The following is a 24,897-nucleotide window of genomic DNA, read 5'->3' as shown; positions in this document are numbered from 1 at the left end:
ACACGACAATGGTGTTTTGGGGCCTGAAAATGCAAACTTTTGAAAATGGGTTTCAAAGTGCAAGTTTTTGAAAACGATGCCGTTATCGTCTCCGTGTAAACATACAAAAATGCGAATTTGTGAAAACGATGACGTCATGCACACGCGTATTAACATGTTATATAAAGAATGATGGATTGATAGGCATCAATTTGAGATGTATAATTATCAATATGAATACTGGTGTCTGTGCAAATAACAATAATCAACAATTTCTTCATTTGGAGTGTTTTGTATAGAGTGTGAACATTGTACAGTAGGCAGAACCTGCAGTTTGAAAATCTTGAAATTAATTTATGGATTCAGATGGGAAAAACAGCCACAAAATTTGTATTTTAAATGTTATTTATATATTTACTTAATTTTATTTGATGTACCTTTACCCAGCAATTAATTCACCCACAGCTTGTATATAGCCTATAGACAGAGATGTGATGCCATGTACAGTATTCAATGATATGCTAAGAATATGAAAACATGAGGCAGTGAAAATGCATGTTAGATCCAGTGTACACAAGACCTCTCTCTCCATTAGAAGATATCCACATATCAGAGTTCTGTCTGATATCCAAAACCAGTCAACATCAACAGCTTGTTATGTTAACTTACTCTCCTACCAGCCCAAGAGTCACCAGGGGGAATACAGGAGAAGGCAGGAGATGAAGCAATGGTAAAAATGAGCAGAGTTTATTGAATAATCTTGAGAGTTCAGTCTATAGGCATGTGCGCAAGTACTTCAAAACAACGCGCGAGACATTCAAAACTACAATGGCGGACTACAGGACTGTGTTTGTGCTGCTCAAGATTTTAAGTTTATTGACGCTTCTCCAGCAAAGTAATTGTAGTAATAAAGCAACCTCATCGTACGTCCAGACAAAATTGCTTGATGCTTTCGCCATCTTCATTGTTTGTATTCACCGCTCTGTGGAAGATGCTTATGTGCGCAGGCGCGTAGTGTTTCATTACAAAGTGACATCGCCAACTACTGGCCTGGCATTCATAATACAGCCCTTTTTAGTCGTTTTCGTTTTCGTTCGTTTCGTTTCGTTTTGTTCGTTTTCGATCGTTTTGACGACGTTGTCGTCTGTATGCAAAACTTTTCAAAAACGCAAAGGAAAAACTTTTCCGTTTTTAGTGCATCATTGTCGTGTAAACATACCCTAAATCAGTTTCATAATGCAGAGTGAAATGTTTGTGTCCTTACTACATGTCCCTGCACAAAAAGTTGCTTTCAGCCGGTTTGCCTTCCTGAGAATCAGGGCAAAACTGCCCAAAGCTATTCACAAATCTGTGATCTTATATTCAGTTAAGTGCAATTTCATGCAATTGCAACTTCCATTAAAAAGCATTATCGTCACTAGTACGTTTTAGTATGTTATAACTATTAGTCAACCAGGCAATAATCTTTAACTTCTGTTTTCTCTAATTAATTGGTCATGTTGATTTCATATCTTTGTGGCAGACATTGTGCTAAACTTTCGCACCACATTTGTGAGCACATCAGGCCAGGTGGTATATGATGCGCGATCTATCTGCGTGCACTACGTCACCACCTGGCTCTTTGTGGACCTGATTGCTGCACTACCTTTCGACCTGTTGTACGCCTTCAATGTTAGTGTGGTAAGTTTTTTTTTTTTTTTTTTTTTTTTTTTTTGCCATGAGTTATAAAAGCTACATTTGTGGCAGTTGTTTCAATACCTATATCTGTATGTTTCAATAGTTTAATGGGCCAAACATAGAGCCTTGTGGGACATTACCTTTCATGCCATACTGGGCATGCAATCTTAAACAGTTATCTAGTCTTAGATTTCCTTTTGAGATTTGCATTCATTCTCTATGTGTTTAGTACTTTGGGGTTCATCTGCTGAAGACGGTTCGATTGCTAAGGCTTCTGCGCTTGCTGCAAAAGCTGGAACGCTACTCCCAATACAGTGCAGTGGTACTCACCTTGCTCATGTCTATGTTCGCCTTGCTGGCACACTGGATGGCCTGCGTCTGGTACATCATCGGTCGCAGCGAGATTGAGAACAACAGCCCTGGTTCCTGGGACATTGGTGAGTACCAATTCTACAAACAGTCTACATAGCTGCTTGATCAGTTTCAGCTCAACTCAGAGTTTAATTTCAATCATAGAAATTCTTCAGGTTTTCCGATTTTGTTTTTTTAATGCAGTGTTTTACCCCCAAAATTGTCTAAATTTCTACAAATATTGAATCTCTCTACTAGAAATATTTCATATAACAATCAAAATGAAAATGTCAAGATAAAAAGATAAAATATGTTTTGTTTTTCCTCTTTTTAGATATCATATTAGCATAAGTACAGCTTTGTTACAGTTCAGCATCTGGCCTTGTTATTTTAACCTAAATGGGACGGAAACCATCTTATTTATTTATTTTCTCATTTAAACAAGTTCCACAGCGAGCCTGTTTACATACACACCAATACACCAATAACTCAAAAAAAATCAACGTATAATTTTATTTTTTTTTAATTTTATTTTTTTTAAAGCACATGAGATTTGAAATCTAGTTATTCACTGCTTTTGATGAAATCGAGTTATTCACTGCTTTTGATGTCAGACTGTGAAGAGGCATTGCGTACATTGGATAAGCTGGTAAGAACACCGGTAAAGGTGTTTACATGCAATGCAAAATCAAGGTAAAGGGCAAAAATCTAACCTTGTCGATTGGTTTATTCTTAAGCAGTTTCTGACATTACACCAATAAAGGAAAGCTGTTTAATGCATTTACATGACCACACACATTGTCGGCTTATTGAGCATAATCAGTGTAACAAAATGCATGTAAACGTGCTTAGTGTCTCATACACCTAGATTAATTTATAGGTGTCTGTCCCCAGTGTGCTCATTATACCATAAATGTACAACAACCTAATAATTTTCCTTATAAACAGACATCCTATTATATTTCTCTTGTATGCGTGCCTTTTAATACATATCAAAAGTGAAAATTGACTTTTTAAATCAGGCAAACACATGAAAAGGTATAAGCCAGGCATAATGTGTTTTATCAGAGGAATAGAACAATCTTTATGGCTCTGTGAATGGCACACCTCGAAAAAAAACTGATGAGGTAGTCTCTCGTTTTACACCATTCAACATAGTTCATCTGGAGAGAAGTCAGAGTTACGTCTGAACAGACTTGCCTTTTCACGTTTGTTCATTACCATGGAACTGAACATCTCTCTTAAGCTCCCACATGCTGTCTTTAATGTGAAAGAGAAAAACAGACTTTAGAGGGCACGAGTGTCTTGGTCCCTGATTTATTAAAGGTCCTTTTTTTTTTTTTGTTCTTTTTTTTTTTTTTTTGGCCTGAGATTGATTAGGAAAAGGCTTATAAATGCATATAAAAAAGTTACGTAAAATTGCTGCTCAGTGTATAAAACTGAATTGATTCATTCTAAATGAACCTAAATCCAGTTTTTAGATAGCACACAATTTGTTACATAAGCAAATTGGTACCCTTTATTTGGGATATTAATAAATCAGGGCCTTTGCTGTTTTTCTCATTTTACTCAGTCCAACACAATATGTCATATTTGAAAAATTATGCTTGGCCAGCATCAGTAACCTGGGGCACTTCTATTCTGCCACATGTTCTTCTGAAAAGAAGGGATGCTACACAGATATCCAGCTTTTGATGATGTGCCAACAAGATACCCCCCATTTCCCTCTAGCCCAGTTTTACATTGCCCAGCCATTAAATATTAAGCACATGTGGCTGTCTTGACACGTCTAGTTTTGCTAGTGTGAAAATGCAGTAGCATTCTGCACATGATGCAATATTCTGATTGAATATTTTAGCAATGAAAATACAAGACATAAGTCAAGTCATTTTAATTTTAATAGTGCTTTTCACAATACACATCATTTCAAAGCAGCTTTACAAAAAATCATGTTATCCATTAAAGTCCACATAACATGCTTCAAATCTTTTAACAGTTTAATCAAATGTAGTTAAATACTGTGGTCAAATGGAGCATGTGGAATGTTGTAAATTTACCAGATTTACAAGGAATTGTTTAAAATCTGCTGAGTACCATTTTCACACGGGGTCCGCTCGGCTATAACTATCTGCTTTTGCGTAAACCCAAGGCAAGGTTATTGATAGCTGTTCCTTGAATTATATATTAAAGAGGTTTTGAGTATTGGTGTGTATGTGTGTATGTGTGTGTGTGTGTGCACACTATTGACACAATACAGATGGGAATAGGGAAATAAATGGATGTAAACAGACTGCAGTTCTGCTATTTGCTCTTGCATTAAGAACTCTGGTTGCTCTGTCCCTCTCTTTACTTCTCTCTCTTTTTTTTGACCTGTATCTCTCACTTCACTGTCCTCACCTCTCTCAGCAGAACATTGTTCTTTTTTTTTATGGCTTGCTGCCTTGCAGACCTTTAGAGACTAGAGAGTTGAGTTGGCTTCATTAGCCCAACCTAAAAAAGCAAAATTCCACTCCTGTGGATTATAATTATCAAACTATTCAAAACTCTTCTCATTCTCAAAAGAAGTGGATTTAAAGTGGTTTTGGAAGAGAGCAGAGATGCCGGCACTATTAGAACTAATATGCCTCTAACTTCTTTCTCATTACATTATACTTTCAGTCTAACTGTCACTCTTTCCAGGACAGTCATGACATCACTGTTTTTTTGTTTTTTTTTACTAATTTGAAAATAAGGTTGTGAGATTGTAAACAATGAATTAACAGATGTTATTAAGTCAGTTTTCATTTTTATATCCCAATACCTTTTGCCTTAATCTTCAGTATTCTTTTTCTGTTGCACTAATTATTTTGCCTTTTTTATTTCACTACCTGTATTTCACTGTGGCCTCTGTTCAAATATCCTTTATTTAACCCCTCACCCCAGCTAAGACTATCCTCAAGATATCCGTCACCTACCCCTTGACCTTTCTAATATAGAATAGATTTGTTCTGAATAATGTTCAAAGTGGGCTCACATTGATTGATCGAATCACAATGGAGATTAATTTGTTTATAGAATACTTGAGATGTTATAAAATGCCAAATGAGTTTGATATTAAAAGGAAATTGTGCACCCTTTTCTGAAGTAGTTAATATGTCTCAATTGTTAATATCTTAATTTGTTACTCAAAAAAGCATGTTGCTGTGTCAACATTATTTGCATTAGCTGACAAATTTTGCACTACAGTTGCAATCAAAATTATTCAACCCCCCTGACCAGCAATACATTCTGGTGATGTGAATTAAAACACATCAACTAAAACCTCAGTAAACAGTCAAAGTTTTTAATACACATTTGAGTGATTTTGAGAACAAAGAGTTCAGTTTACCCAAATTTTAAAATAAAAAATAACTAATTATCTCACAAATGTCATGTCAAAAATATTCAACCCCCAAAGTCAATCATTTGTGGAGCATCCTTTATCCTTAATAACAGCAAATAAATGTTTCAGGTAAGTGTTCACAGGCTTCGGACACCTCTCTATTAGAATTTTTACACATTTCTCATGAGCAAAAGCTTCCAGCTCATTGACATTCTTTGGTTTCTGTGCTGCCACTGCTTCCTTGAAATCCCAACAAAGGTTTGCAATGAGATTTTAATGATGGACTGAAAGGGCCATTTAAGGACATTCCACGACCTATCCCTGAACCAGATTTTGGACAACTTGGATGTATCCTTGGTGTTATTGTCTTGCTGGAAAGTCCAGTGATCACCGAGCTTCAATTTACACACTGAGGGCATCACATTTTTCATGCCTAAATGGCCTGATACCTGAAAGAATCCATGGTGTCAGTCACATAGTCAGGATAGCCGTTTCCTGCAGCTGCAAAACACCCTCATAACAGGACTGACCCACCTCCATGCTTGACTGTGGGGATGGTGTTGTTCTTGTCATCACCTTGTCATCTTACTCCAGACGTACTGCTGCCCCATGGGTCTAAAACTCATTTTCAGTTTAGTATCATACGTCTATAAAACCTTCTTCCAGGACTCCACAGGTCTTTCCTAATTACTTCTTGAATATTCAAGTCAACATTTCCCTTGGTGAAGTTTTGCTTTCTTCCACACCCCAAGAAAGTTGCTGTTGTACCATATTTAAAAAATGTATGAATGTTGCTGCCAACTTTGTCTATTGGAAATTGAAGTGCCTTGGAAATGTACTTTTAGCCATGACCTTTCTTGAGTAATGAAATAATCTCCTCTATTAGCTTTTGAGACGCATTATTTTTTATTGCATTTTTTGCATAGAAATACATTTTTGCTTACAACACTAAACTTAAATTTTAAAACTTAAAGTGCCATTGCAGATTGATGACTTAATTTTGTTTTAAAACAATTACTTGTGTAGCATTACATATTTAAGAAACAGCTACATGCAATAGGGGTTGAATAATTATGACATGGCTGTATTTTTTAAAAATCCTGCTATTTACAAATATTAGGTTATATATTCATACTATGACTTTGAATTTGTCACTCAGCTGATATAGGTGTAAAGTTTAAAAATTCTGAGTCATCAGAAAAGCTTACCTTTGTAAATCCTTACTGTCTTGGGGGGGGGGTGTTGAATAATTTCAATTGCAACTGTATATCTATTGCCCCTATATCTACACAATATCAGTAAAACCCACCAAGGGGCCTTTTACCCCAAGTGTGGGGGTAAAAGGTCCAAAGGCCCTTGACCACCTTTTTTAAAAACATAATTTTAATCAAAACAACCTTCATTATTTTAAAAATACAGATTTATTTTTCGATCTTGATCAGAAAAAAGCACATTTTCCTTAAGTTGTGCCCTTAGCCCCACTGTACCCTGTCTAGTTGAAAACAGATCTCAGCTAATATATATTTAAATTAGTGATTTAACCCATTTCAAATAATTTATTTGTATTGTCTTTAATATACTGTATGTACTGGCCCACTTGGACTTGCTTTAAACACATATTATTCCAGACAACTAAAATAATTAGTACAGTGTAATAGCATAAATTATTTTAAATATGTACTGAAGCAATGCTATTATTACTTTAAGGTTCTTAAATAAGGGCAATTGTAACTGTTTTGCTTTTTTTGCATTACATTCAATAATACGATCAAGTCTTTCTCAGTATGAGTATGTAATGGTACTATTATATATTTAATATACCAAAAGATGACAAGTAGATTTGTAATAGTGTTTCGAGTTATGAGTGGAAAATATAATAATGTTTGTCCTGTGACGTTCTATAATGTCAGTAACTGCCAAATAGAAAAGTTTTAAAAGTAAAGACGTAAGATATTTTTTTACCTGGCCAATAAAATTACTCATAATTGTGCTGAAAGCAAAAGTGAAAGAGAAAAATGGGCTCCTTTATTCTCTAAAACAATCCTTACTAAACCACATAAATCTGTATCTACAAACCACAGAAAGAACAAATGGATGTATATATTAACTGGAGCACTAGGCTATAAAGACAAAAATGAATATAAGAACAAAGCAGTACAAACTGACAAGAGGAAGATTGATAGGGAGTGTGAGATAGCGAATATCTGCAGCAGTTTGGAGTTGTTCTAATCTGTTTAAATTTGTGCTTGTTAACACATGGTGACACATATCAAACCCTTGCAAATAACAAAGGGGAATTGTGATGTGTTTATATGCACAGAGAGGAATGTCTAAAGTTTCTAGTGTATGTGAAAAAGATCATGTTAACTGGAGCTGGTTGCTCTGTAAATTCAGGCCCAATATTTCTTCCTAAATGTTAAAACATTTGAATGTGTGTTTGTGTGTGCTTGTGGAGGAGGTTTTTAAAATGTGTGATTGTGCTTCAAACCTTCTCTGACAACTGCTAGCAAGATGCTAAATGACACCTTTTTCCTGTAATCTTTCTTCTGCCAGTCCTTTTTTCTCCCTCATTTCATTTCTTTCCTTTCACACTCTTTCTCTCTCTGTCTTTCCTGTCAGTTTTCTAGTTCTCACTGAAAAATCACTTAAAACACCACATATGGTACCTGTACTACCTCCAAGCTAGAAGCCTGTAGACAAACAAGGAGGGAGAGTGTGGAAAAGAGAGAAAGAATGAAATGAATCAGTCCAAAGTAGAATCTCGAGGGGTTCAGCCTACTTCAATTCAAATAATGTAAAAAATGCAGGTTCAACACCGTAAGCAAGAGCAGTCGCCTTCTTTCTTTTCAGTTCTGAGAGTAACCTAAGCACCTTGGACTGAGGCCATGTACGCACTGCAATGTTTTGGGCATGACGACAACATTTAAAAATAGCAGTGAATAATCTAAATGATGTGAATAGAATACATGAGTCAATCCTGAAATTGCCATAGATGGCATTATAACCGTAGCCATAGTTTGGCGTCTCACATTTGTGCACGCTTTGGTGTTGTATATTTTTTTATTAAAGAAATATTGCCGATCAGAGACATAGTAATGGTCATTTTGTAACTTCCTGAATGTGGTTGTAGAAGGCAGTTCTCACTCCTATAATTAACCGAACTCTGTGTGTACAACAGGATTAAACACTCAGAAGAGGAGTGACATCTGTATTTAGCTGCAGTGTGTACAAGACCAAAGAGTGGTAATTTGGAACGATTTTGGTACCATGGACAGTAAACATAGGCACTGAGCCAGTCTGACAGTTAAACTAATAATCCCAAATCTGCAGTTTGATAATAGCCTTACCATATTAGAGAAAAGTAGTAAGGTCATATTGATGATATCATGCATTGTGGGTAGCTCTATTGCCAAAATTACGTGGAGAAAAAAAACGAGATTAAGGAATATTCAGGGTTTAATAAAAGTTCAAATCAATCTACAGCATTTTTGGCATAATGTTGATTACCACAAAATATAATTTAGACTCATCCCTCCTTTTCTGTGAGTTTACAGTGAAGCACTTACAATGAAAGTGAATGGGGCCAATTTTTGGAGGGTTTAAAAGCAGAAATGCGAAGATTATAATTTTATAAAAGCACTTACATGAATTGTTCTGTTAAAATCATGTATTATTTGAGCAGTAAAGTTGTTTAAATCGTCATTAATATGGGCATATAGGGTTTATGCCTAATGGTTTACGTCGTCATGGCAACGAAGTTGTAAAAATTAGATATAACTTTACACAGAAAAGGTTAGAAAGCGATTTTATTACACTAAAATTATGTTAACATGCATATCGTTTACGTCTTTTGCCTGTACTTTTAAAACAGTTAATACAATTTTATGATTTGTTTTTTTATATATATAAATATGAAAGTAATTGTTGTGGTAGTCAACATTATGCCACAAATGCTGTCGATTAAGCTTAACTTGTATTGAACCCAGGATATTCCTTTGAAGGCATAGTTCACCCAAAAATTTTAATTCTTTAAATTTTTAAACTTACTTTCTGAGCTTGGTTCTTTTTCTACAAATCTTCAAAAGTGTTTTCCAGAAGAAAGTAAGTCATACACATCTCAGATGGCATGAGGGTGAGTAAATTATCAGAGAATTTTCCTTTTTGGTTCAATTATCCTTTTAATTGAACATTCATCAAAACTACAGGTGACAAATTATGTGTATTATTGGTGACCAAAATAAATGGCTGATTCCCTCTCCTTTCTGACGGTTTTCTTTTTTTTTTTTTTTGTAGGCTGGCTACATGAGTTGGGTAAACGTCTTGGCACACCCTACTTCCTGTCCCCTCTTGCCTCCCTTATTCCTGATTCACTGCGCCCCACCATCTTAGATAGATTGGTGGCCAATTCAAGCCAGTGGAATGCCACTGATCAGGTGGGACGTGACTCTGTGTGGAACTCGAGCCAGTGGAACGCGACAGCAACGGGGCTAGTGGGCTCTGCAAGTGCAGGACAGGCTGGAGCGGTACTGGGAGGTGGGCCCTCAATTCGGAGTTCGTATGTGACATCGCTGTACTTTGCTTTAAGCAGTCTGACCAGCGTGGGCTTTGGCAATGTCTCGGCAAATACTGACTCGGAAAAGATCTTTTCTATCTGCACTATGCTGATTGGAGGTAAGGACTAGAAAACAGGATTTACAGGTTTACTTATTGATTTAAAGGTGGACTCAGTAACTTCTTTATTTGTGTCATCTTGGACTTAAATTGACACCTAGTGGTGTGGATGCAGCATCATTCAAATCAATAGTTTTCAGTTACAGATGTAATTTTAGAAATGCATTATTCATTGTCAGCCATGATTAATTTAATCTTAGACTGAAAGTGTCCAATAACAGGATAGTTACTGATATAAATGCTGTCTTCATGTGCTATCTGAATGATCCTCCTTTGCACTTCTGAAGTGGTAATTATGATTACGTCGCATTCAAGTGCTTTGTTGTCAGAAAGAACAGGAAACATGGATGACGCCAGGTTCATTCATGCATATTTCTTGGAACTCTTATTTTGACACCATAAAACATATTACTCAGTTAGCCAGCTGACAATAATTGAATTTTGGTCAAAATCAAACTATTTTTATGGTGTAACAATGTACAACATACATCAAATGGTTGCTGATATGCATAAATGAATATGACCGAATGGCAAGCGCTAACAATAAGCTGTATTTAGAAAAATTAATAAAGCCTGTCTTTCAGTACAGAAACCGTATTCTCCTCCACCGTGTTGAAAGTTTATGATGCCTCCCTTCTCGTAAAATCGGGTATCAAAATTATCACAGAGTTTTCCAGTCGTAATAACGACTTAAGGGATCGTTCATGTGCAACTTCTGAGTGGGGAAACTCGGATTTACGATAATTCTGAAAGCACATGAAGGCAGCATAAGTGAGTATGTTTCAAAATTACAATTCATTTCTCTGAGAGTTAAGCTTATTCAATGAGGAAAAAATACTGAGTGCATCCTTAAGCAGTTAGTCTGGTGCAACTTCACTAACAAACTAGGAAATGGCAAAAAACTTAAAGGAAATTTAGCAACACTTGTTGATTAGAGAACCTTATTTAAACTACAACAACTTGATCAGGCACCAGGGTTGGGAAGGTTACTTTTGAAATGTATTCCACTACAGATTACAGAATACATGCTGTAAAATGTAATTTGTAGCATATTTTGTTAGATTACTCAAGGTCAGTAACGTATTCTAAATACTTTGGATTACTTCTTCAGAACTGGTTGATTTTTTCACTTGTTTTGACTATAAAAACTCAGTACAGTAAGACAAAATACACATGTTAAAAATACATTCTCTGAAAAACCTAAATATCTTATGCAGTGTTGTTTCTAAAACAAAAGATAAAACAAATTGATCTTGTTTTAAGGATTTTTAGATATTTTTACAGGAAAACAATACAAAAATTATCAAGAATACTGACTTTTGCCCTAATATCAAAGGTCTTACTAGAAAAAAAGAAATTATGATTCAACGTGAATTTTCTTGATAAAAAAATATGACCGTGCCTGGTAACATGCATGTAAAATGGCTAGAAATAGCATTTTAGCTTAGCGTAAAGCTGACAATTTACACAAGGTTTATTTCTGTTTCTTCTGCTCCAAACTTACTTCAAACGTACTTCTCTGTCTGCTCGTATGAATGTAACACATCATAAGAAAGTGTTTCACCGCTGATCAAATGCACTTTGGATCGCATCATTTATATGTATAAATGTTTTCCATCTGAAAGGACTAAATATTAAATGAAACAAATGACAATAAAATGCAAAGTAATCTCTTCAGTAATCAAAATACTTTTTGAATGTAACTGTATTCTAATTACCAATGATTTAAATTGTAACTGTAGTGGAATACAGTTACTTGTATTTTGTATTTTAAATACGTATTCCCGTTACATGTATTCCGTTACTCCCCAACACACAGGCCTTCATCACTGTTAAAAGAAAAATAAATGAAAACTTTTTAAATACAAACAATGGCAAAAAAATAACCAATAAATAGACAAGAAAATATACCATTCACCAATTAGAAAATACCAAATCCTGTTATACAAATTACAAGCACAATGGAGACATGTCAATAGAACCAGAAAACGAGATATGTTAGACCCAATAAGAAACAGATCATATTAATTGGTGGAATTGGAATTGGTGTGTTCTAACTGGACATACTGGATGGTGGATAACATATTCTGTAGAACCTTTTCACTCTTCCGGGTTTTTGAACATGGAAGTAAATGATTGCAGGGTAAACTTTGATAGTGTTGAATGGGAGACCAAACCAAATATAATTTTTGCTTACCTATTTGCTCCAACAGCAAAAGAAAAATGCAACTATTACATGTTCACAACTTTCCAAATGTAGAAAAAAATTATAATAATAAAGTGTGGTGGATTTCAAAAGTCAGAAAAGAGAAGATGTTAAGTTTACTGTAACTCTCTCAGCAGCTGTATTGGAAACCCCATTGCATCTGTGGAAAATCCACTGATTATATACACCGATCAGCCACAACAATAAAAGCACCTGCCTAATATCATGTAGGTCCCCCTTGTGCCGCCAAAACAGCTCTGACCCATCGAGGCATGGACTCCAAGACCTCTGAAGGTGTCCTGTGGTATCTGGCACCAAGACATTAGCAGCAGATCCTTTAAGTCCTGTAAGTTGCGAGGTGGGGCCTCCATGGATTGGACTTGTTGGTCCAGCACATCCCATAGATGCTCAATCGGATTGAGATCTGGGGAATTTGGAGGCCAAGTCAACGCCTTGAACTCTTTTTGTTCCTCAAATCATTCCTGAACAATTTTTGCTGTGTGGTAGGGTGCATTATCCTGCTGAAAGAGGTCACTACCATCAGGGACTACCGTTGCATTGAAGTGGTGTACGTGGTCTGCAACAATCTTTAGGTAGGTGCTATGTGTCAAAGTAACATCCACATGAATGCCAGGACCCAAGGTTTCCCAGCAGAGCATTGCCCAGAGCGTCACACTGCCTCCGCCGGCCTGCCTTCTTCCCAGGGTGCATCCTGCTGCCATCTCTTCCCCGGGTAAACGACACACGCACACCTGGCCATCCACATGATCTAAAAGAAAAACTTGATTCATCAGACCAGGCCACCTTCTTCCATTACTCCATGGTCCAGGGGTCAGGGATCAGCATGGGCACTCTGACCGGTCTGCGGCTACGTAGCCCCATATGCATCAAGCTGCAATGCATTGTGTGTTTTGACACCTTTCTATCATGGCCAGCATCAAGTTTTTCAGCAATTTGTGCTACAGTAGCTCTTCTGTGGAATCGGACCAGATAGGCTAGCCTTCACTCCCCACGTGCATCGATGAGCCTTGGGCACCCATGACCCTGTCGCCGGTTCACTGGTTGTCCTTCCTTGGACCACTTTTGATAGGTACTAAACACTGCATACCGGGAACACCCCACAAGACCAGCCGTTTTGAAGATGCTCTGACCCAGTTGTCTAAATATAACAATTTGGCCCTTCTCAATGTCACTCAGATCCTTACACTTGCCCATTTTTCCTGCTTCCAACATGAAATTGAAACAACTGGCTGTTCACTTGCTGCCTAATATATCCCACCCCTTGACAGATGCCATTGTAACGAGATAATAAATGTTATTCACTTCACCTGGCAGTGGTTTTAATGTTGTGGCTGATCAGTGTATATATCATTTGGTAAATCATTTTTTATTAATTTTGTTATTTGTACTAATTTCAGGGTAATATAATAATGTTATAGATTTACACTAAAAATTAAAATTGCAAATGTAAAATATTCGCTAGATTAACGCTGCTAAATGAGGCGGAAAAGCGATATCACAGTCTGTGAAAAGGGTCTATTGTCTTTTTTTTTTTTTTTTTTTTTTTTGACCACAATGAAGGCCTGAGTGCCTAAACACACTGGTTTGGTTTAAAGGAAATTCTCCCATCAACAGTGATTGGTGTGATTTACCTTCCTCACTTTAGACTAATTAAATGATTTAGATTTATAAGCCCTCACTTATTTGAGTAAACCAAGTAAAATACCTTTTACTTTATCATGGACAAATGGAAAATAAATTAATGAATATATTTTACACAATACAAGTCTTGTAGAGCAGGCCTGTAACAAATGTAGTGAACACAGCATGACACAATCTTATTTACTTACAACAAAATGGAACGTGATGCAGTGCCTGATTTTGTCCATGCATTGGTAATTTAGATCAGTGACATTAAGCACATAAGAACTGGAACGTAATCAAATTAGAAGCTACAGGACGCTTTGTCCTTACTGATTGGGTAGAGATAACTCGCTGATGTATGCCTGGATGTGACACAGGACCAGCCTTGAGGTCTTGATTGTATTTTTGTTTCTAGAACAAATGGAACCAGTAGCAACATTTGTTGTCATCAAGATTCTGGCCAACGAATCTGGGGACACAGTTTTGATAATCAGATAATGAGATGCTCATAGAATTACAGTACTAATGGGAATGTCTTTTGTCATCCAAACAAGAACAATATGTCTTATCAGGATGATTTCTGTCTAATGCGAATGAGACAAGCATATTATATACTTGTGCTCCTCTGTTAGAATCCTGTCCTCTTCTCCCTAATTACTATGTTAAAGACATAACTTAATCCCTTCCTTTAGCTTGCAGGGATCCCAATGTTCACTTAATTCATTATTTTTCCCACCCCCACCAGACAGGTTCATCAATATTCAGAGGAATGATTTTGTCTCCTGAAGCAATGTCTATAGATGACACTTAAATGTGTAAGCAAGTGATTATCATAGTTTCACCATTTCAGCAATACAAATTGACAGCTAAATACGTAACAGCATGAGTTTGGAATACATAACACTAGCAAAAACTGAATATGACGATCTTTAAACAATGTCATCACTGATAAACTGGATTAAAGGGATATTTCACCCAAAAATGAAAATTCTTTGTTTACACACCCTAGTGTTGACTCAAACTGGTATGCCATTATTGAATCCAGAAACACAAAAGTAGACATTTTTGAAGAATTGTTACATAGCTTTTCTCATACAATGACAGTTCATATTGATAATTTGTCCTAAAATGACAAATAGGACACCATACTCTCTCGTGGACTTCACATTAATGCGCAAGCAAAGACTATAAGATCGCAAAAAAGTTAAAAGGGTTTAATCTTGCTATAGAACTAAATTTCCCAAAGGACCACATTCTTAATAAAACAAGATACAAAACAGCATTTGCTTTATTGAAGTACTCTTTAGAGAACCATCAGTTCTGGGTCCCATTTGACCCCATTTACTTTTAAACTTCATTTCCCAAAGGCTTCTATTCTTTGAGAATCAACCATCCATATAGAACCACAATATCCATATAGCTTTGCAACTTATTGATTATCCTTCTCATCAGGGCACAAATTTCCAAGTGGTGGATCAGGTTTATTGACCATTTAACTACCTCCAAATCTGTATACCTTTAAAATACCTCTAAAACTCTAAAGCAGCTATGGCAGGTGAGTAAATATTTGATTTTGAACAGTGTTTCTGCATCTACATATTGATGTTAATAGACAAAATTCTATTAGGGGGGACTAAGCCTTTTCATAAGTACAATTTGACTTGATGTTCTGGGTTTAAGTAGAATGAATACAGGTAAAGTTGGACAACCGGTAAAGTGAGAACTTTAGCTTTGTGCTTGAAGGGATAGTTCACTCAAAAATGAAAATTCTGTGAAAGTGAATGGTGACTGAGACACCTGAACATTCTGCCTAACATCTCTTGTTTTGTTGGACAAAAGACAGAAAATCATATGGGTTTGGAACAAAATGAGGATGATTAAATGATGACAGAATGTTCATTTTTGGGTGAACTTACTCTTATGTATTATTATTATTTTTTACATAGGACAAGACACACAATAGGACAAGATATGGATACAAAGCCAAGGATACAGAACATTTACAAAATAACAGTAGAATATACAGGTGGTTTTACATGACTGTTTATGGTGTGTGTGTGAGGGTGTGTTGTATGGGTATGTACAGCTCTAAAGGGAGGGGGGAAGAGACAATTTTTTTATATATATATATATATATATATATATATATATATATATATATGGCCTATATATAGCAACAGGGAGGGTGCTAGGAGAGCACTGGCAGTATGTCTGTGTGTCTGAGCCCGAGCCACCAGCACCAGAGCGGTACGAGATCAGGTCACCATCAGGGGGGTCCCAGAGCAGCTCAGCAGGGTAAGGTCATCCAAGACAGCAGTATTGTTATTTTATGGTTATTCAATTTAACCATTTCTGTATTTTATTATTTACCATGCATGGTTTTAATTTATTTTGGTAACTGAGACTGGTGTTATGCAGTTCTGAGTCACAACCAAACCCCACCAGGTGAGAGCAGACCCATTGCATGATCCCTTCCAAAACAGCCCCCAACCCTGAGGAGGGAGCCAGTTTATTAGGGAGTTAACAGTCTAGTCATGTTGACATTTTAATTAAAAAGAGGGACACAATGACTTGGCCTTTCCCACCCAAATGTTAAAGGGTGAATTTACCCTTTAACATTTCTTCCTTTTTCTCTTAATAATTTCTCTTAATATATTGCATATCTTTATCTATTCAACATGCTGTTGCGTGTGAGGCTAAGCTATTTGGGATCATATTTAAAACAATTCCAATCACAAATGATCAGAAAGTGTCCCGCTTAACCTACACTTATTGAGCACTTTATTAGGAGCACTATGATACTCATGGTTCAACATCTTGTGCATTCTGAGATGTTATTCTGCTCACTACAATTGTACAGAGTGGTTGTCGGAGTTACTGTAGACTTTCTGTCTTGCCATTCTCTGTTGACCTCTCTTATCAGCAAGGCATTTCAGTCCACAGATCTGCCGCTCACTGGACATTTTTTGTTTTTGGCTCCAATCTGAGTAAAGAGTCTCCACTCTAGAGGCTATTGTGTGTGAAAATCCTAGGAGAACAGCTGTTTTGGAAATACTCAAACCATTCTGATGGTTGATGTGAACATTAAATGAAGCTCCTGACCCTTATCTGCAAGATTGTATGCACTGCACTGTTGCCACACGATTGGCTGATTAGATAATCGCATGAATAAATAGGTGTACATGTGTTCCCAATAAAGTGCTCAGTGAGTGAATATTCTCCACATCTGAGTAAATCTGCTCATAGTTTAAGCAGTATACTCAATGCTGTGTCTAATGACATGTTGCACTGTTTGTTTCATTGTTCAAAGTGAATTTAGTGATTTTAAAGCTTAAATTCTGTCTGTCTTTGTTTTTATAGTTCAACACTTTGTGTTGGAGTTTTGTGTGGAATAATTGACATTCTTTTTATCTATTGGAATTGGGACCATTGGGATTAGTCTAATTGCCACACAATTGGAGCCACTTGTTACCTGTTGGGACAGCCGTAATGATTTTTGTTGCTGCATGTGCCCTGTGTAGGTTGTAGGGAGAAGACATGACAGTGGACTGATTTTTTTCAGGAATCTCTTCTAGAGCATAAGGAGAGACACACAGACCTTAGTGCACTTAAGAGGGCAGAATGAGCCCAACATGCACAGTCTGTCACCAAATCCTACCACTAAAGGCCATTACTGTCCCATCTAGCCAACAGCTGTATTCCTACCCACACATAGAGACAACACACACAGAGGGGACTTGATGAGCACATCTAAACAGCAAAAAGAGAAACGTCCTCTCACTTTCAACAGCTTTTATTTTCAGCAAACTTAACGTGTAAATATTTGTATGAACATAAAGATTCAACAACTAAGACATAAACTGAACAAGTTTCACAGACATGTGACTAACAGAAATGGAATAATGTGTCCCTGAACAAGGCCACACCAAGCAACTTCCTATTGGTTAACGTGACAATTTTGCCTGTTAAAGTTCACCAAACTTGAACTCCAACACGAAATAGGGGAAATTCTTCGCCACCGGAAGTCCATCATGCGAAATTCACTATTGCATAGTTTCCCATTGAGATGACTGTATTTTTGTTTCCTACAGGCATCAGATGGTTGAAACAAGTTTTATTGGCTCTTATTAATTCTGTTGGCTCCATATTGCAAGATTTTCATGTATTTCAGCACATCCAAGCACAACAGTCACACAGCCCAGGTGCAACCACTTACACTAAGCACAGTTTTTGAGCAGAAGAGAGGCATGCAATTTCCACAACAATTTATGCTGCAAACTTTAATTAGTACTCCCATGAGTACTCTCCAATCCTTCTTGATTATTTAAATTCATGTTGGCAGAGTTCACAAAGTTACATAAATAAGTGGCATAGTGTTTGGTAGTGGAGATTGGTTTGGAGATCCAGCAGATTTTTCTTGATTCTGTTTGTTACACTAAACCTCTGCAGAGGAAACAGTAAACACTGAGGATCTTGATGTGTTGCAAACTGTTAGTTATTCCTTGTCTTTTGGTCAAGAAAGAGATGACTGACATGGAGCATAAAGCTAAAACTTGCAGTGATCTGATCACTAAATACAGGTGTAAATGGGGTCAGACAAGTACACAAATATTATATAATAATCCTGTCATGATCACATTCATCAAAATGTTTAACAGGGTTGCACATCATCTACTGGACCTAAAGAAGCCTAAAGGAAGGAATATCACTCCTTCCACAAACTCCTCTCTCTGTAACTCCTGTTTCCTTGTCTTACCATGTCTAAATGAATAACCATTGTTGAAAAGCCTTTGAGAGCAATAAGTCTGTTTGACAATTATGCAGACAGGCTCTCTTTGTACACACCACTTTGTCATTGCACTACAAACTGCAAAACAATCTCTCATACTATTACTAACACATCACCTGCTGTGACTCCACAGACAAGTGTCACATGGCAGACCGTCACTCCTGAATGCTCTGTAGAAGCGCTTAATACTACTATGGTGGTAAAAGAAAAGTGAGATAAATAGAGAAGGAGAAGCTTGGGAACATGATAGTTTCTTTACGCTAAAAAGAAAGTACCCCAAATGATAATGGTATTTTGGACTTGTACCATGGAAGTACCATGGCATTCTTTGAAGTACCAAGTAGTGCAGTACCATTAAATACATTACACAATACAGTACATGAATGCTTTAATCATTTAGTACCATGGTACCTATATATCAAATTTCAGTGGTGTTAATATATGATACCATCACCAGTGGGATTTTCTTATTTTAAGAATTGACCTCCCTTTCCTTTTTTTATAGATTCCTCATAAGATCTTCTGTCCTTTTGATCCTTGAGCAAATGTATCTTGTTATAAAGGGGTCATGACATGAGGAATCACATTTTTTGTTGATTTTTTTTAACATATAAGGTCATTTTACTATAAAAACATACTGTACATTTCAGAACTCAAAACTTCCCCCTCACTGCATAGAGCATTTGTTGAAACAAAGCTGCCAAAATGACCATTCTCTACTTCTTCCACATTGTGATGTCACACTGTGGTAGACATTTGCATCTAACCACCTCCACAACAACACATCAACACCTACTTTATCTTATCACTTTCGTAGCCTGCCCAGTAGTGGTGAGCTACTACAGGTCAGTTATAAGGCTGCATTCCACTTCAAATTTGTATGCCCTTCTCTTGCTAACTTCCCTCTGTCTCATGGACTCAGATGTACGTCTTTGCTTATGTTGCGGAACCCTGGCAATGGGTTTAACTGGGACACCCTAAGCCCTTGATCACTTGGAGCTTGTTGAGTGCTGATGTCAATTTGTGGAATTATTTAGTGATATTTGCACCTGAGAAGACAATGTTTTCAGAGATTGATGCAATCACAGATTCAGGTAAAGTTTAGTCATAATTTCTGAGGCTTATGTATAAATCTTGTCAGTTAAGAAATATTTGATTTATTGGAATTAATTGTTAGAAAGGATTAATCAAGTTTTACAAAAAAAAAAATGAAAATGGTAACATTACTATAAACACAGACTATGGCTGTGTAACAAAGTCAGTTTAAGGTAGTATAAGTATAATGCTGTTAAATCTCAATATAACTTTTCTAAACTGCTTAATTGAACTACTGGATTCCTGTCATGACACTTATTTTGAAAGTTTCTTTGTTTCCCTCCATTGTCTTTGTCTTCAGTTCCTTCCTTTATTGTATCCAAGGTGTTCCCCATTCATCTTGTTATCCCATGTGTATATATACCATTTTGTTCCTTGTTCTGTTCTTATTTGTATGTAGAGCGTTAGTTGCCAGCATACTGCTGTTGTGTTTGTGTTACCGTCTCCATACTCTATTTTGTTTATAACTAAAGTTCTGCATTTGGGTCCTCACAGTCTCGCCTCTTCCCTTCACAACCCTGACAGTAGGCTCGCTCCCTCGGTCAAAATCAAGGGGTTGAGGGTCTGTCAACAGAAACTTCCCTCGCTGACTTAGCGAAGTGGAAATGACTTCCAAAATGGTGGTGGGGATTCCCCCGAGGGGAAGTGCTTGGGGGAAGTTAGTAAGTGGATGTTTAAAGTGAAGTGGATCAGCCAAGAAAAGAGCCAATCATAACAGTGGCCATTTACTGTCAAGTCTTAAAGGTGAAGCACTTTAACCAAACCGAGTGTTTCTGACAGAGGGTCAGAATGAGGGTCGAAAATGATCATGTTTTACAAATATATAACTGTTTGTTTTTGTGCAAAAAACATTTATTGATATAAGTGCACCTCAAGGAACATTACAATAATAACAATGTCATGACTCCTTTTAAGGATGTTTAGATAACCTTGCTAGAAAACTAGACAAAAATACTGAGAAAATTTTTTTGTAGTGAAGAACTTGACAGAGTACCTGATCCATATAATGCAGAACAATGTGAATTTATTTATTTATTTTTACTCGAGTCACCTAAATTGTTTGCTTGTTGTGTCTCTCCCCAGCACTCATGCATGCTGCGGTCTTTGGAAACGTGACGGCCATCATCCAGCGTATGTATTCGCGCCGCTCGCTCTATCACACACGCACAAAAGACCTCAAGGACTTCATCCGCGTACATCGACTGCCCAAGGCCCTTGCACAACGCATGCTGGAGTGTTTTCAGACAACATGGTCCGTCAACAATGGCATCGATGTCAGCGAGGTAGGAAGTCAAAACTATTCTCAATTTCAAAGTGCTGTCCATCACTCATTCAAGACAGAACACCACAATATCCAAGTTAGGAGGAACATTTTAACATTACATGCTAAAGTTTAATACTTAGTGTTAGGTGTTTGTTCAAATCCCAAACTTTAAGTATTGGCATTAGTAATTGTTATGGTTGTCTTGGCAAGCAACACTAAAATTAAACAATGAGTAAATCATGCTCAAACAAATTAAAATAAGTGTGGATGGTATGTGCAGTCCTGCAGATCCTAATTATTGAAGGATGTCATTGTTGAAGTTCTGTGTAATATTTTGCCTGTGATTTTAAAATTTATAAGTACAAATGATTTTTTTTTTTTTTAAATCTCTTAGCACTGTGTTAAGATTAATGAACTGCAGTGAGGCCTGAATTCAATGGTAAATTGTGTACTGCTAGGTGCTAAATGAAAAATGAAAAAGAGTAGTTCATGATGACCTCCAGGAGGAAATGCCTTTAATACTTACGGAGAATGCATTTTGAGTGCGGGTGTATGTTATGCATCTTAATAGGGGGTGTTGAAAAGCTCCCACTGAGCAGTAGCATTTAAAAATAAATGAAGTCTGATAAACTCTTGAAATGAAATATGGTTGTCTGTCCAAATGTACTCCACTCATTTCATACTCATATTGTTCATTTTTACAACTTTTAGTTTCTTCCTGATATACAGTTGTCAGTGTTATTTGACGCATCACTCCATGATTAAAGCTTATTGCTATTAAAAGGATAACTTTCTTTTTCTCTTAGTCCATCTCTCAATCCTTTTTTACAATCTCTCATAATTGATTCCATTTATTTTCTCTTTCCACCCACCTCTCAGTCGTACTGTGTATCTGTAGTTCTGATCATTAACAATTAGATTCCATCTTTCTCAGAGATGGGTAGAGTAGCCAAAAAGTACTAAAGTAAAAGTACAATTACTTTTAAAAACATTTTTACTCAAGTAGAAGTAGAAGTACTAACATAAATGATTTCTTGAGTAAGAGTAAGAAAGTATCCAATTTAAGAGTACTCAAGTAGTGAGTAAATCGTTACTTTCACAAATGACATAATAGATGTTATCTACCCTATATTCCATTACACATTACACATTTAATATGTATTACAGAATTATTATTATTAATGGAAATTCTGTCATCATTCAACATGTTGATACAAACCCGTATGACTTTCTTCCATGCAACACAAAGTAGATATTAGACAGAATGTTTGCCTGAGTCACTACTTAAGGGTAGGGAAATTATGACATAATATTAAATTATGGCTGAGCTATCACTTTAAAGGGACAGTTCACCCAAAAATGAAAATTTTCTCATCATTTACTCACCCTAATGCCATCCCAGATGTGTATGACTTTCTTTCTTCTGCAGAACACAAATTATGATTTTTAGAAGAATATTACAGTTCTGTAGGTCCATGTGCATGTGAATGGGTGCCAAAATTTTGATGCTCCAAAAAGCACAAAGGCAGCATAAAAGTAATCCATAAGACTCCAGTATTTAAATCCATATCTTCAGAAGTGATATGATAGGTGTGGGTGAGTATTTGTCATTTTTTACTAGACATTCTTCACCCTGCCCAGCAGGGGGCAATATGCAGAGATTTGATGTGAATCATCAAAAACACAAGAAGAATGTGAAAGTTATCTGTTTCTCTGTTTCTCATCCACACATTATATCACATCACTTCTGAAGATATTGATTTAACCACTGGAGTCTTAAGGATTACTTATGCTGATTTATTTTATTTGTTTTTAGCTTTAAAATGTTGCCACCCATTCGCTTGCATTGTATGGACCTACAGAGCTAAAATATTCTTCTAAAAATTTTCATTTGTGTTCAGCAGATGAAAAAAGCATACACATCTTGGATGGCATGAGGGTGAGTAAATGAGAGAATTGTAATTTTTGGATGAACTTTTATGACTCTTTTCAGATCTGGATGAATTTGTATATAAGAAGAGAGGTTTGGAAATCTTTTGTTGTTATTATTACAGTGAAAATGTCCCACAGCAAGATCATGTTTTATTAATGCCTACTTTCACTATTTCATAGCTTTTAAAGTTCTGCGTGGATTCTTATTTCAGTGTAGTTACAGTTTTCAGTGTCGAAAGAATTTAGATAATTAGTTCTGTACAGCAGTACAGCCACTCTCTAAATGCAGAGTACACAGCCAGCGTAGGGCACCAACCCTGGTTGCGGAACACTCGCTGTGTCTGAAACCGCCCCCTATCCACTATATAGTGCACTACTTCGTGTGTCTGCCATTTTGTAGGAGTGTCTGAATTCTGAGAGAGCCACTCATTCCCTACTTTTGTTCACTCATTATTACCCACAGTGCACTCTAATTTCGAGTGTACATTTGATGTACACTCGATGACGGTTAATTGCCCATAATCCACCGTGGGGAAGACGTACGAGCTGGTAGTTTACAGCTTCATTCTCTCCTACAATGTTTTATTTTATGCTTAATGTATTCAGTTACTTTTTGACAAATGATTACTTGATTAAAATAACATAACATATAGAGAGGCAAAACATCCAGATACATTTTTAAAATGTACTCTCTATTTATATTTATGCAGAATTTTGCCATTTAGATGAAGAATTATTTATTTACTAAATTCACTGAGGTGATATTTTAACTCAGGATACTGCACACAGTGGAAATGATAATTCTGTGGATTATTTAAATATTTGGTTATAACATGTAGGTTATGATAAATTTGGTCAGATGAGAAACGCTACCCAGCTTTATACAATAATGTACATTTGATAAAATGTGTTTACTCTTTATATCAACATTTATATTAAAAATGAAAAACAGAATGAAGATTTATTGTATTAATATTATTTAATAAGAATAACAAGTAAGGCCCAGATACTTTAAATAGTTCATATGTGATGTTTCTGTGACAGCCCCAGAGCTCTGACACTCGGAGTATACATCAGCCTCCAAATTCACTCACTCATTTTGTTCACTCACTGCTGATCATGCGCAGAAATGCTGTCTGTTTGCGCTCCAGTTGTCAATCACGCGAATGGCAGAGCAAAAGGCATTTATTTACACTTAACGTGGATGTTTACATGGATTTATACAGTTAATCAGCCCGAAATAGCTGCGCGGAGTAAATGCATAAATACTGCTCATGACATGCGAGACAAGGCGCACTGATATATTGCTGCACTAATTTAAAAATGTACACTTAAAAACTGGTGTCATAAGAGCCCAGTTACAGAATCACCCTGAAAATGACCATCACATTACACAGAAAAGCCAGCATTAGCATTAGAGCCACAACTTACCTCAGAGTGCTGCCTTAAGTTGGAGCTTCAATTTTAATCTTGAAATACCAGCTTGTCTTGGTGTTAAATGAAGGCATTGCATGACGAAATATGATTCTGCAGGTTCGACTTGACTTGAGTGACAGTCTGTGACAGCACACGCAGCTGTATGAACTTCCGCTGTTATAAAAGTCCCATTCAACAATCTTTCAATAAATTACGCATTAACTAAAATTAAACCCAGTAATGTAACAACAGGAACACCGCCCATTGTAAAGAAGTAAAAGTTTAAAAAAAATTAATTAGAAATTTACTTGAGTGAGTAATAAGTACCCACTTTTAAACCTACCCTTAAAAGTAAATATTTTCCCAAAAAGTTACTCATGTAAATGTAACGTAGTAAATGTAGCGCGTTACTACCCACCTCTGATCTTTCTCTTACAATGTATTTAATGAGCCTCTTTCAAAACACTTGATATATAACTCGTAACTCTCTTCCATGAGTATGCTATAGTTGA

The 24,897-nt window shown here is 36.4% G+C and overlaps 1 protein-coding gene across 1 annotated transcript in view; it reads left to right on the top strand.

The window, feature by feature from the left end:
- Nucleotides 1–24,897, top strand: part of LOC127447115 (potassium voltage-gated channel subfamily H member 3-like) — a 212,943-nt gene that overhangs the window by 152,918 nt on the left and 35,128 nt on the right. Inside the window, exons 6-9 of the mRNA XM_051708705.1 lie at nucleotides 1,502–1,659; nucleotides 1,886–2,093; nucleotides 9,662–10,039; nucleotides 20,857–21,056. Of these exons, the coding sequence (XP_051564665.1) occupies nucleotides 1,502–1,659; nucleotides 1,886–2,093; nucleotides 9,662–10,039; nucleotides 20,857–21,056 (944 nt within the window). The remainder of the gene's footprint in view (nucleotides 1–1,501; nucleotides 1,660–1,885; nucleotides 2,094–9,661; nucleotides 10,040–20,856; nucleotides 21,057–24,897) is intronic.

The sequence above is a fragment of the Myxocyprinus asiaticus genome, chromosome 10 (genome assembly GCF_019703515.2).
Source record: "Myxocyprinus asiaticus isolate MX2 ecotype Aquarium Trade chromosome 10, UBuf_Myxa_2, whole genome shotgun sequence".
NCBI lineage: Eukaryota > Metazoa > Chordata > Actinopteri > Cypriniformes > Catostomidae > Myxocyprinus > Myxocyprinus asiaticus.
This window is presented reverse-complemented; position numbering and strand designations above follow the sequence as displayed.